The sequence below is a fragment of the Acipenser ruthenus genome, chromosome 22, assembly GCF_902713425.1.
Source record: "Acipenser ruthenus chromosome 22, fAciRut3.2 maternal haplotype, whole genome shotgun sequence".
NCBI classification, from domain to species: domain Eukaryota; kingdom Metazoa; phylum Chordata; class Actinopteri; order Acipenseriformes; family Acipenseridae; genus Acipenser; species Acipenser ruthenus.
This window is the reverse complement of record NC_081210.1, coordinates 3100376-3114253: the sequence shown is the minus strand read 5'-3', so window position 1 is coordinate 3114253 and position 13878 is coordinate 3100376. Positions and strand designations below refer to the sequence as shown.

At 41.8% G+C, this 13878-nt stretch overlaps 1 protein-coding gene across 3 annotated transcripts in view; it reads left to right on the top strand.

Annotated features, from left to right (window-relative positions):
* pkd1a (polycystic kidney disease 1a) overlaps positions 1-13878 on the top strand; it is a 63257-nt gene that overhangs the window by 41203 nt on the left and 8176 nt on the right. For 2 of the 3 annotated variants that reach the window (XM_034052423.3, XM_034052421.3), the window contains exons 18-39: positions 846-992; positions 1559-1838; positions 2166-2382; positions 2756-2915; positions 3130-3282; positions 3726-3870; positions 4283-4885; positions 5568-5724; positions 6826-7078; positions 7386-7581; positions 8204-8374; positions 8780-8923; positions 9409-9619; positions 9797-9923; positions 10193-10309; positions 10477-10526; positions 10756-10949; positions 11852-11957; positions 12406-12521; positions 12879-13081; positions 13321-13515; positions 13612-13751. In XM_034052423.3, coding sequence (XP_033908314.3) covers positions 846-992; positions 1559-1838; positions 2166-2382; positions 2756-2915; positions 3130-3282; positions 3726-3870; positions 4283-4885; positions 5568-5724; positions 6826-7078; positions 7386-7581; positions 8204-8374; positions 8780-8923; positions 9409-9619; positions 9797-9923; positions 10193-10309; positions 10477-10526; positions 10756-10949; positions 11852-11957; positions 12406-12521; positions 12879-13081; positions 13321-13515; positions 13612-13751 — 4085 coding nt within the window. The remainder of the gene's footprint in view (positions 1-845; positions 993-1558; positions 1839-2165; positions 2383-2755; positions 2916-3129; positions 3283-3725; positions 3871-4282; positions 4886-5567; positions 5725-6825; positions 7079-7385; positions 7582-8203; positions 8375-8779; positions 8924-9408; positions 9620-9796; positions 9924-10192; positions 10310-10476; positions 10527-10755; positions 10950-11851; positions 11958-12405; positions 12522-12878; positions 13082-13320; positions 13516-13611; positions 13752-13878) is intronic. The other variant, XM_034052422.3, reaches the window with a different exon arrangement.

The following is a 13878-nucleotide window of genomic DNA, read 5'->3' as shown; positions in this document are numbered from 1 at the left end:
GACTCAGGCCTCCATTTATAATGCAGCAGCTGCCGCCGTTTCCCTTTTTTTTATTGTAATTAGTTCTCTGCTGAAAATTAAATAACCTGAAGCTGTGATGAAAAATGTATATTGAATGTAGCCCTTGACTCCAATACATTTAATATACAATAGATGCCTGCAGCCTGAATGGTTTTTAAAAAAATGCAGACGCAATGAAAATATTACTGGACCTACAAAAAGATAACAGAGAACTCTTTAAAAGTGAAAATGAACATTGGGCCAGCCCTTATACAATGTATTTTCACTGTAATTTTGTTCATTACATTCACCATAGATTACAATGGTTAGATTTTTTTATTATATATATAATTTTTTTTTTTTGTTTTGTTTCTCATACCTCTACTGGGCTGTACAATGCTTTACCATGCTTTTATTATAGTTTACTGTGCTGAAACTTTTCTGAGGGAGATTGAAATTACTGTATTACGCCAATTTTCACTAAGTAGCCCAAGATTGACTTAAAGTTACTTCCTTGTGGTATTGCTTTGGCAAACTTTTAGACATGTTACAGCTTTGAAGCAATAGTTGGATGAGCACACCATTTTTTTAAAATGTAATTAAAATGACACCTTGCCCCTTTATAGCCTAAGTCACCTAAGTAAATTTGAAACATGTTAATCAAGTGGCATTCTAGCTTGAAAGGTGAAAGTTTGGGTATTGGAAATGGTACTGGAGCTTATAAAGGGCAGTAAAATGGATGAAAACCTTTGAGGCTACACCGAATTCCCTACCTTTACTTGATAGTTTCCCTGAAGTTTACACAGCGTCTGTGATGGAAATGAATTTCGACTTGTTTTTCACAGGTTTTGGTGAAGAATGGCACAGTCCCCATGGTGTCTTTGGAGTGCATTTCATGCAAGGCGCAGTCTGTCTATGAAGTGAGCCAAAGCTCTTATGTGTATCTGGCTGGGACCTGTAACAACTGTCAGGATAATAATTCTCACTCTGGGGTAAGAGACTCTTAGGGAAACGGTTCTCTTCTGTGCATTGCAAGCTGGGTTATAAAAACACCAGCACCCTTTACTGTTTGGCTTATATCAGGGGTGTCCAATCACGATCCTGGAGGACCATTCTGCTGCAGATTTAACAGGTAAAATGATATAACTAGCAACTTCAGGGTCTGGATGGAGGTTTAATTGGTTCAGTTAAACAATTTAGAACAGGGTTGGAACAAAGACCAAGAGTGGAAAAGCCAACTTTGCAAACAAACGCAGGACTTTTTAAGCTGAAAACGTTTCCAGGTTTTTAAGAGGTCCTTTTGAATAACATTTATTGAATGTATTTAGTTGCAAAGCCCAGTATATTGTCATGCATATGGGGCACAGCAGGAATTGCTGTGTTAAAAAATAAACATATGCAATGATGTTGAAAACAACTGAAGCACATATCATTGAAGTTGAATTGTATCTGTACTTGCAAAAATACATAATCTAGGGTCTTACAAATATTTGTGTTGTTTCATTGCTGTGTGGTGACCAGACTTTATACTGATCCTGTTTGTGGTTCATTTCCACAGCGCTGGAGGGCCCAGAACTCAAAGAATGAGTCCCTGGTGTTGGATGCGACCACCACCTCCACTGGAAGCACTGGCATGAACCTGGTGGTGAGGCAGGGGATTCTGAAGGACGGAGACGCTTACACCTTCAGTCTGCACGTCACTGATCCTCTCATGGAGAACGAGGGCTTTGCTTCCATTGAACTGCGGCCTAACTTGCCCCCTGCTGGCGGCTCCTGTGTGGTTCACCCCAGTGACACAGCAAACGCATTGACCACTAAAGTGCAGTTCAAGTGTACAGGTAAAGTTTTATAACCTCATATTGCTTCATGTTTTGAGGAGCTTGTGCCCTCGCTAATAAAGTACAGTGCCAGAAGACTACATTCAAGGGGGAGAAAAGTCAGAATTTATATTACAGTGTAAAATTAAATATGATTACAGGACTGACCTGCCATTACAATTTTCAGACAGCTAGTTATCTTCAACGGACCCTTCATTTAAATGCATTATATTCTTGACGGCCATTGAGTAACTTGTGCCAAGTCCTGTTAATGAGGTTCGTGAACAAAAACATGAGCTGCAACAAAAATTATTTGAGTTGCAATAACCGCCTCTATTTTAACTGCAGGGTATAAAGATTCGGAAGACTCTGAGACTCCACTTCTCTACAGCCTGATTGTCACCCGTTGTAACACTGAGCACTGTGAGGACTTCTGTGTGTATAAAGGCACCAGTGCCGAGTACTCTGCCTTCCTTCCACTTGGCTTCAGAGCCAGCAGGTTCAGAGTGGACGTGTCCGTGACAGTGCAAGACCAGCAGGGGGCAGCCATCGTAGCTCTCAATCAGTGAGTAGCCAAATCATGGAGCGCGGTTACATTAAAAAAACCATTAGATTCAAACTTGAATACCAATTGGCTAATCCCGGGGTCACTTAACCAAAAATAGTTTGTGCTGTTGACCACAAAACTGTAGTCAAGTGGTCAATAGTTCCCTCTGGTGCCATCTCACAAGAAACAAAATGGCAGACCGGGCAAAGCATGGAAGATATTAATAAGAGAGTAATACATAACAGTTTTCACCTTACACTATAAGCCTCAGCTTTAGTCAATATATGTATACTATAAACCATGCTCAATAAAGGGTTTATGTAAATGCTATTTGAGATGTATGGTTCATTATTTCATTACTAAAGGATGATGTTGTTTGGTTGACTGACAGATCCATGGTTATCCGCCTCCCTGATCCACCAGAGGAGTTTCAGAGTCTGACTCACTGGCTGTACAACCAGACTGAAACATCCCTGGAGGACCTGATCAAGCAGAAAGATCCGCGGCAAGTCCGGGAGTATGCACTGGCCCTCATCACAGTGTTAAATGAGGTAGGAGCTCAGCAGAAGTCCACTCAAACTTTCTATCAAGTATAACCTTTATAAGGTCTACCTACCTAATCTGGCATAGACAAGTTGGCTGCATAACTAAACTCAGCAACTTGTTGAGTTAAGTTATGACGTTTAAGCAAATAGAATGTTGAACTCACTGTTGTTGGATATTTGCAGTTTCTGATTCTTTTCTTTCCTGCTACTGTATTTGCAGTTTGAGCAAATTGGTCCGTCGTCTTTGGACTCGCAAAGTGAGCAGGATTTCAGAATCCTGATTCGCAGCAAGGTCACTTTGGCTCTGATTTCTCTGGAGGTGAACACGGTGGACGATATCCAGCAAACGTCAGCTGCCTTAGCCCAGTGCACGGTAACTACACAATATACACATACATATAAATGAAAAAGTATCTTCAGCCTTGCTGCCTTGGCGTCTCATTGAGATAGTAGTCTCTAGGAAAACAGGTTCTTTAGTGTATGGTTTTGGGCTAGATACTTGGCAATGACCCAGATTGGTGGTAGGGGGACAGATGGAGTCAGTGGAGATATTCAAGCAACGTCCTGTCTAATCTGTGCATAAAGATACCATGCCGCTCTTTTGAGAAATAGGAGTGTTGACCAAGGCATCCTGGTTAGCTAAAGCCCAATACTGGTCAACAACAGGCTACATTCACTAACTTCACCTGTAAATAGGGACCACCACGAAATAGACTTTACCGTCTAGTACATAATCTTGAACATTTGTTAATGCAGCCAGATCTTATTCAGGTGGAGTTTCAGTTTAGCCTGATTTTTTCTTTTCTTGCTTTCTAGGCTGTTAGTAGGGAATTCATTTGCAGAGAATGCCAGAGAGAAACGTTAACCAAGCTGGAGTCAATGCTGGCAATCCTGCAGAGTGACACGAGACAGGGGACAGTGACGCCCACAAAGCTAGCCGACAACATCCTCAACATTATGGGTTTGTAACGAAAAAGCCTGCAAGCAGCAATCTCACAGCACACATATTCAACCAGCGAATCCTCAGCAGCTAGGAGGCCATTACAGACATTTCACAGCACTTATTTGTCAAAGTTTCTCCTACATGTTTTTATATATGCAGAGGTCTGTTGGTAATTAAGAGCTACATTCGAAAACTCCAAAGGTGAACATATTGTGGTTCTCTTGCATCCTGGTACATGAGTGAATTTGAACTACAATGCATGATTGAACATACCAGGAACTTTTAAATATCTGCATATTCTAAATTCAAGTATAACATACTAGCTAAAGAAAGTATGCAAGCAGGCAAGATATGATGTAAAACCCCATTAGCACTCCTTTTAAGACATATTGTAATAAGGTGTTAGTAGCAATGATCTTTTGTTTTTCAGGAGATCTGATTCACCTTGTTAACCAGCCTCCTCCCCAGCCAACAACGGATGACAACTCCAATGATCGGCACCCCCTGCTGGTGGCCTCCAAGGCTTACAACCTGTCCTCAGAGCTGATGCGAATCCTCATGCATTCCCGCGTCCTAAATGAGGAGCCGTTAGTCTTACACGGGACGGAAATCACAACGCAGGGCAAGCGCGCCCACCCCCTGAACCTGCTCTGCTTTCCCGATGGACCACTGTGCCCTTTCTCAATCCCAAAAGAATTCAACAGCACCTTCCGCGACATGACTGGCATCGTTCAGGTGATGTTTCAGGTCGACTCGAACCCGTTCCCCTTCGGTTACGTTGGAAACTACACGGTTTCCACAGAAGTGGCGTCGATGGAGTTTCAGACTGCGAATGGAACTCAGATTCCCATATCGAGCCTTGGAGCCAGTAAGGCCATCACTGTAATGGTTTCCAACAGCACTGGAGTTCAGGCGAACTCCTCTTGGACACAGGTGGTCAGTGAGTGGAGTTCTGTCATTGTGCTGGTGACAACTGGAAATACCAACAAAGCAGCAGGGCTGCATATTCAAGTCATGTTTACTATGTTAAACGGTAAGTGTGGTTTAGGTATACTGCGGATGTATCAGACATTACAGTGAAGCAATATGACCCATGTTTGAGCTCCTACATGTACAGTAGGAGGTCACGCGTCATGCTCACCACTGACATTCAATCAGCTCTTGATTTAAAACATGTAAATGGTTTGGAAAGGTTGTACTTTTGAAAAAGTGTGGTAAAATCATTATTTCAATGCCTGTTCAATCTCATAAACAAAGTGTACTTGTCACAGTTAAAATTTCAAGAAGTTCCATATGTTGTATAGATTTCCTACTTTGCTTGGCTTAAACCACATTAATAACAATTTAACCCATTGTCCTCATTTGAGGACAAGCTACTTTTTAATAATTTTTTGAGCATTTTTTCTCCTGGCACCTACCTGTTTTCATTTTCTCATTAACTATATTGCTATGGTACATTTTGTTAACCGCAAACGTCAAGTCTAAATGTACTGTCAAGTCTAAATTATACAAATATAGCTTTGTGTTGATTCTTTTCAAAGAAATGTATTTGGTACTTAATGGGTAAAGAAGCACTAGTTAATAAAAAAAGAAATGAAACGCTGCTACTTCTATACTGTATAGCACCTAATGTAACAAGTCCATCGAGTCTACAGCATAATGAAGGGTTTATTGTGGCAGTTAGTACAGTGTCTCGTATGTCTTATTCTCTTCAGATGGAACTGCTGCCAGTGAAGAAGAGTCGTATATCACCGCCTATCTCCACAGTTATCTGAACCCTAATGAATATAACTGCACAGCCCAGAAGAGGATCACCCTGAGCATGACAAAGGGACCGGATCACAAGCTATACACTTTCTTCATTTCTCCAGAGTGAGTATTTTATTTAACATCATGTAATCCAAAGAAACTACAAAATTATATTGCTAAATTCTACCACAAGCCATAACAGCAGTACATTATTTCATGTTAGATTTTGAAATGCCACATTATTTTTTTTTGTCCATTTTTCGTGAAGTATATGGAAAACTACAAAGCGGTATGTTATTATAACATTATTTGGCAGGTTTCATTCGACTTTACGAATCAAAATGAGTTATTTCTATAGGATGATACAAAAGTTTTGGCCATAGTTGTACATGCAATTATTGAGTCCTGTCTGTATTCAAAAAATCTGAGGAGGTACAAACTGTTTTTATTTCATAGATAAAAAATAACAAGACAAAATCTTACCTGAGCTCACTGTTCTGTCTGCTGCTGGTCGCTTGGTGTGTCAGATTTTCTGGGAAGCACTATGATGTTTTGTTTACTGTCAGTCCTCTGTCAGAATAAGTTGAGGTCTTGTAGCAGTACAACAGCAAAGGAAGCAAAGACCAATTTATTTTACCAATGCCCTGTGGGTCGAATTACTTCCCTCTGACATTAGGAGAATAAACCGAATACAGCAACCACTTACAATAATTCACTCTTTTCTAATCACACCCTTTGGGCCAGATTGCTTCATTTCCCAAGCTGATAAATGGCTGAGAAAAGCAGCATGAACGAGAACAAGGCAACAATTCTGTCTGGCAGAAGGAAATGATGGAAAATGACAGTAGCCTGGTACTGAGAGGATGATTATGTTTAAAGGTTGGAGCAAGTCTATTCTAGACAATAATAGTAAAAGTTATCCTGGAGAACACTCCACATAGTAAGGGAAGTTGCCTTGTGAACTAAAGAATTCCGCGTCCGTAATCATAAACAGGCCCAATGCATAGCTTGACAAGCCACCTGTTTTAGTCTTTAATCCATATCGATATATATTTGGAATAAAGCCCTCCTGCCCACCACTGAGCCATGTTAGAAAGCCCTGCTGCATGGTTATACATTCCGACTGATACTCCCATGGGCAGCGGGTCTTTACTTCTTTCATTGATTATTACCCCGATTTGGAATCCAATAGGAATTCCTCCCCCTTTGTCTTTGTTTCTCCAGTGTTTTTGACACCACCAAAGACTACTACCTGAATGTTACAAACGGGTGCTGGAGGTCCCCAGTGCGGGTGAAGGTGGGAGTGTACACCTCACTGTGCCAGTACTTCAACAACCAGGAGATGCGCTGGAAAACAGACGGCATGGTGCCCCTGGAGAGCACCACCCCAGACAAGGCAGTGTGTCTGACAGAGCACCTCACCGCCTTCGGAGCCAGTCTCTTTGTACCCCTAGACGCTGTGAGGTTCATCATTCCTGTGAGTACCTTTACAGACAGGCGTGTGACACCGGTTTAGAAACCACTGTATAATAAATCCCCATTTTCCAAGGGAATCACTTGTTAAATCTGCCAACAAACCTGGAAACCCCCCTCATGATGTTATTCCTATGCTGTTCTAGGGGGAGTCTGATGAATTTGGAGCGATCACTTTAAAGTGTGCAGGAACTCCGTTTTAGACTTTTTTTTTTAAAATTGAAGGTGCTGGGAACTGATACAGTGGGTACAGCAGGTGAGAGGGCAGTTCATACTTGGTTCTCTGTTATTTGCCTCGATTTTCTGTTTAGGCTCCATCTCCCGGAATGAACTACATAGTTCTGCTGACATGCGCCGTCTGTTTCGTCACCTACTCGGTCGTGGCCGTCATTGTTCGCAAGTTAGACCTGATTGACATAAACCGTGCTGGAGTGATTCCGTTCTGTGGGAAGGATGGCCTGTATAAGTATGAGATCCAGGTGAAAACTGGCTGGGGACGCGGATCAGGTGAGCAACAGGAAGCAACTGGGTGAAGCCTTGCATTCACCTGTGTATGATGCCTTGAAGAAAAACACTTTTATGGCACAAGCAAACACTAAGTAAAGAGTTTAATTGGAAAAAAAAAAAAAAAAAAAAAAAGTTTTCTAATAAGCTTCTCTTATGTACAGTTGCTGCCAAAAAGGACTTGAAGACCTACAATCTGTCTCACAATCCTAATGAGTCAGAGGTTCAGGTGTTTTTTATATATCGAGAGTAGATATGGCAGTACAGAAGTATAGATCAATACCCTAAGATGAATAGGAAGAAATCAGTTGTTTCAACAGACAACTGTGTTGCTGCATCATTGGCTTGTTTTGAAAACGTGTTTCCATAAACAAACGATAGTGTTTAATCTAAATCAACTTCCCACTAAATGTTCTCAAATTAAAGTGCATCTTAGTTTATATTGAAAACCAGCAGTATTTGCAGTAACCAGTTTAACAGCAGATTATTCCATAGGCACCCCAGAACAACAATTTGAAAATGGAGATTGCTTGTCCATTATGCATTGGTAAAAATGCACTTAGTTGCACAGCATTATCACAGCTGGAGTTTAATTGTGTAAATGTGGGTATTTCTTATCATACAGGCACGACGGCTCATGTTGGAATCAGCCTGTATGGAACAGACAGTAAAAGTGGCCACAGACACCTGGATGGGTGGAATGTTTTCCTCAGGAACAGCCTGGATATATTCCACATGTCCACGGACAGCAGTCTGGGCAGCATCTTCAAAATCAGAGTCTGGCATGACAATAAAGGTACAGAGATGGTTTGTGTGTTACACCATGAAAGGCACTTGGCATGTTAACCCATTAAGGTTCACAAGGAAATGAAGAAAGTTAGCATATTTCTTTATTTGTGCTACACGTGTCCCTTGTACCTTTTTAAAGGGTTAACAGCCTTGTTTTCAATGACACACACAATGCTGACTGAAAATTAAGCAGTGAGATTAAATTGGACTTGCTCAGTGTCACTCAATGAGCACATTTTCGTTAACTACTCATTTTGTCACATCCACAACCATGTCTCTTAAGATGTTCATACACTTGCACACATTCCAAACACTTTGCTACAATCATTCAAGTGAACCGAATGACACTAAGAGATAGTACATTGTTATTTCTATGATAATCATTAATACCAATATACATTTGTGTCTTTAGGACTAAGTCCATCTTGGTACCTGCAGTACGTCATTGTGAAAGATCTGCAGACCAGCAAGAAGTATTTCTTTCTCATCAATGACTGGCTTTCTGTGGACAATGATGATAATGAAGGGATGGTGGAGAAGGAGGTCATAGCTGCAAGTCAGTGTGCTTCTTACTGTCCTTTTCCAATGTTGTTCTACTATTACAAGAAGGGGGCACCAATTTAACAAGGCATTGTACTACACTGTACATGTACGCCATTTTTTGTCAAGTAAAAGTGTGTGTGTGGTTATTGTGTCTAACAAAATGGAGCTCGATTTCAAATGATTTTTTTTTTCCCTGAAATGTCTTGGCTGTTTGATATTAGTATTACTATTTTCTGCATTAGATGCATTTTCTGTTCGTAAATACACCCAACCCCAAGCAGTGTAGCGAGAATTTGGAAAAGAGGAACAATGGGGTAGCACAGATGGTGTTTAATTCCTGGGATTGTTTGACTCTACCTTGGATCACCTGCTGTTACTGCTCTTTTATTGAAAAACATTACTCTGTTCCTTGCTGCTGTGAGATTAAAAAAAAAAACAACAATCTGCCTCTAAAGAATGCACCTCTGTAATCCTTTCCGTCCCCCCCCCCCCCCCCAGCGGACGCTGAGCTCAGGCATGTCTCCCGGATCTTCGTGGGGGAGCTGGAGAGAGGGCTCTCCGAGAAGCACATCTGGCTGTCGCTGTGGGAGCGTCCTGCCCGCAGCAGGTTCACTCGAGTGCAGAGAGCCACCTGCTGCACTGTCCTCATCTACCTGTTCATCCTCGCCAACGCAGTGTGGTACGGCCTGGTGGGAGACAAAACCAGGAGGTAACCAGAACAAGAAGACCTAGCATACCCTGTGCACTACAAATCTTTACGTTCAGCAATGAGATGTGTACAGTCACAGTAGTTGAGTTATTTAGAGGTCGGAAACCATGTAAGATTGGCACAGCTCCAGAAAAAGCTCTTCTTTTTTTGAGTGGGTTTATTTTCCTGTATTCTCAGCCCCGTTCCCGTCTCTAATCTGATGCCTGTGAATGTGGAGACAGTGGCTGTCGGCATGGTGGCCTGCGTCATTGTGTATCCAGTTTATCTGATAGTGCTGACTCTCTTCAGGATGGCGCGCAGCAAGGTAAGGAATGCATTATCTATAGCATCCAATTTCTTGTGTCCTTAACCATCTAGATTTGTAGGGACCCAGAATGAATGAAAAATGATAAGTTACTGGTGAGAAACTCTAGTAATTTGAAAATGATTGCTTTCTAATCTTGGTGAAAAGCTGCCAAGCTTAAGGTATCAGAGAAACGTGGCGCCGAGCGGCCATCGTTCTCTGCAGCTCCACCTCCTTGTAAACTTTCTTTTATGTTCTGCAACAGTAAGCACTTGTTTCTTTTGTTTCAGGCATCAGTTGATCCTCCTGTAGCACAGCTTGAGCAGCAGTCATTAGAAATCGATGACTACCTTGACTCCTCAACCATTGGCAACTCCTTTCTAACTTTTAGTGGAGTATCGGGAGAGGTAAGGGATTCTCTGTTACTGTCATGACCCACATGTAAGCAATGCACCAGAAACACCAGTTGAAAACCTTTTTTTTTTTTCAGGTTTTTCTATTTTGGTTCTCTAACTACCCCCCACCCAAACTGTTACTAATCTGCAAAATTTTTCTTCCCTTTCTTTTTTTAAAGACTTATTCTGAAGAGATCAATTCGGATATATCTGTTGCTACTTCAAAGAGGTAAGAACCTAAGTATGAACTTGTTAACTGTTAGGTGGCTCTGAAGCTAACTCACTAGCCCGTCAGTACATTAATTAATCTCAATGAGGAGACTAATTATGGGCCAGCACCTAATTCCCTAGCACAGTGGGCAGGGTAGTGCCATAACAAGGTCCCTAGTCAGGTTTTGGTGTTCGTTTTTATCTTTATTTTTAAGCACACATAAATTGGTTTGTTTTTGCTTTCCCAGCTTGCAGAAATCAAACTCCCAGGAAAGAGTGGTGCCACACTGGCCGGACCTCCTGAACGATCCCTCCATCATGGCCAACAACCTGCCCAAGCTGAAGAGAGGCCAGGGCAGCCGCCACCTCGGAGTGGACATGGCTTTAACTTCCGAGGAGGAGGATTTTTACAGCAACAGGAACAAGTACTTCACTGCCTCGGGTAGGTAAAGCTGTACAAAACAGGACGTCATACTGTACAGCATCAAACTGAATATATATTAAGAATAACGTCCAAACAGCTTTTAAATGCAATTAAACTAATAACCACTGTTAGGGTACCAATGCAAACAGGGTATGAGCTTACAACCACCTAGCTCCAAAGTTCCATGCTGTATATTATTCAGTGCTGCTTTATCAACTGTTGTATGTATGATACTGTTTAGCACTTACAGATCGCAGCTCACTTAGACCCAGGCAAAAAGTAAATGTGACTGCAGACGTATCATATTTAAAGTAGACTAAATATCTATAATACAAGATTGCATCAGGCTTTAGAAAGACAGGACAAGGAACAGGATATATATAAAAGCTTGCTGGTAAAATGTCAGAGAACATCTTTCTGTGTTTTGTATTGAAAGTTTGAGTGGAGGGTTTATCTGTACCAAAGGTTGTTATTTGATAGAATGGTGAGCTTCACTGATCATCGCTACGGATTCAATACTTTGCGCCTGTCGTCAAAAGTACTTTTATTGGAGCTTTTTCAGATGCAGCATCATAAAATACACATTTACCCATCTCTTTTTAACCCAGAAAAAATAATCCTGGATATGTGCCCCAAAGTCATTTGAAAATGTATCTATTACATTGGTGATAACATTATTCTAGTAATTCTGAGTTTTGACCAAATTCAGATTTTTAACCCAGTGGTGTTAAAAAGAACAGATTTATATATTACTGTAATTGGGTACGCTGGGAGTTGCTGTGCTTTTAGTTTGATAAAGTGCTGGGAATGAAAGATCAGGAAACATGCAGGAATGAAAATGATGGTTTCCATTGAGGGGGACTGAGGGGGGATTCAATGGTGTAAAGCTAAAATAAAGCGCAGTGTTGCTCTTTTCATAGATGAGGATCTGATAAAGAAAATTCTCGCCGATGGGCACAGGCAGGCTTCAAGACTGCAAGACTCTCAGCTCTATCTTTCACAGACAGAGACCGAGCTGGCTGACTTGTAAGTACATTGCAGCAGAAACCTTTGTTCAAAGCTTCAAAACTTGCATCATATTGGTATATTTTAACTTTATTATTGTGGGTAAAAAAAAAAAACCTAAGCACTTTCATCTGAATCATTAGCATTACTAGCAAGGAATCCTGATATGATATTGTAAAGGGTCAAAGCAATGTGATGCCATTGGTATATGAAATTGTTACCACTGTGGACCTGTCCACTTATGGCTCCATTGTGCATAAAGAACCACTGCATTGCCATTGAAGATCATTTCAGTAAGGGAGCTCCACTGTCTTTTATGTCTTCCCAATTTGGTAAAAATCCAAGAGGAACAAGGTTTTGAAAAGCACTTTATAGTAAAGCCATCTACATCAGAATCAAGTGCACTGGTAGTACAGTAAATGGCACATTTTTCAAAAAGACAATTTATTACCGTTCTACATTTTTATAGATCCACTATATTTGGAGACAAGACTGAAGTGATTCTCCTGCAGCAGCTGAATGAGCCTGGACCCACTGGGACTGCACGGAGAGAACCTCCCCAATCAGCACACACCTCCAGGACAGGTAATCAACGGGATGAAGCAACTGGACAGTGTGAACAAACTGTGCTATCAACAAAGCCTGTGTTCTGATAAAGTGCACACAGGGATAAACTAATAAAGCAACCTGTTGATTAAGATCCAGCGGTTCACTTATGTCGACAATCTCCCTCGGCTGAAAAACCAACCTCAGCCAGGGAACAAATTGCCTGCTTGCTTGAGATTGAAAGGAGAAATCTCTCCCTCGGTGGTTTCCCATCCTGGATAAAGAATGACGAATTGGAATAGAGAACAATATAGTAAATATACACAGGGGGTAGAATGTGTTTGTGTAAAACTGAGCGCTGTTGTAGGTCTCAGCCATGTCTTCGTTTCTTCTCAGCAGTGATGGATGTCTCTGCACAGAGGTTGTTCCCGCACTGGTGCAGCCATGCCGCCCACGTGCTGAGTTTCATCCTGCTCGCTGGCTCCATCGGCATCTCAGTGTGGATCGGGATGGGGTTCGGCTCCAGCGTGGCCCTCATGTGGCTCCTCTCGGGGATCTTCAGCTTCCTCACTTCCTTCTTTGTGCTGGAACCCTTCAAAGTAATTCTCCGGCAGCTTGTTGTGCAGTAATGAGGTGGCCTTCTGAACTTCGGACTCCCTTTATTCTCAAATCTCACCCTCCTTTAAATGTTCTTGCAGTGTAGCAACACTCATACTTCAGTGTTCAAAAGACAGCTGCTCATGATTTAAAAAGAAAACATGTTATTTTTTAAAATAACTTTGTAGAGTGGTTTTTATAACACTCAACCATACAATATTTTGTCTGTTTCCTGATGCAGGTCCTGCTGGAGGCTCTGTACTTTGCCCTGATTGTGAAGCGGATTCTCCCGGAGGAGAGGGACACCCTGGTTGAAAACCCCCAGGTGCAGCACGTTTCAGAGAAGATTCAGCGAGTCAGAGCACCGCAGGGCTTCGCACTGTTCCAGGCCAAGGAGGAGGCTAAGAAAGTCAGAAAACTGCACAGAATGCTAAAGGTAGATTGTAGATAACGCAGCACCAGGGATGTTTTCGTAAAGCATTGGCAGGGTGTATAGATGTGTAATGGGGAATAACCCCTTGCTTTGTTTCAGAGTTTCCTTGTGTACATGTTCTTCCTGCTGGTCGTGCTGATCACCAGCTACGGAGATTCATTCAGGGACACCAATGCCAGACACCTGCAGAGCCTGGTGCACCAGAGGCTGGACACAACTGAATTCATCAGCATTGAGAAGTAAGATTCTCAACAACAATGCTGTTTCATTGCACTGAACCCCGTGAAGTATCTTTCTATAAGGATACGCAGCTTATATACATACTTTGTTTTGTTGTCAAAGGCACAACAGCATGCAAGGCACTCG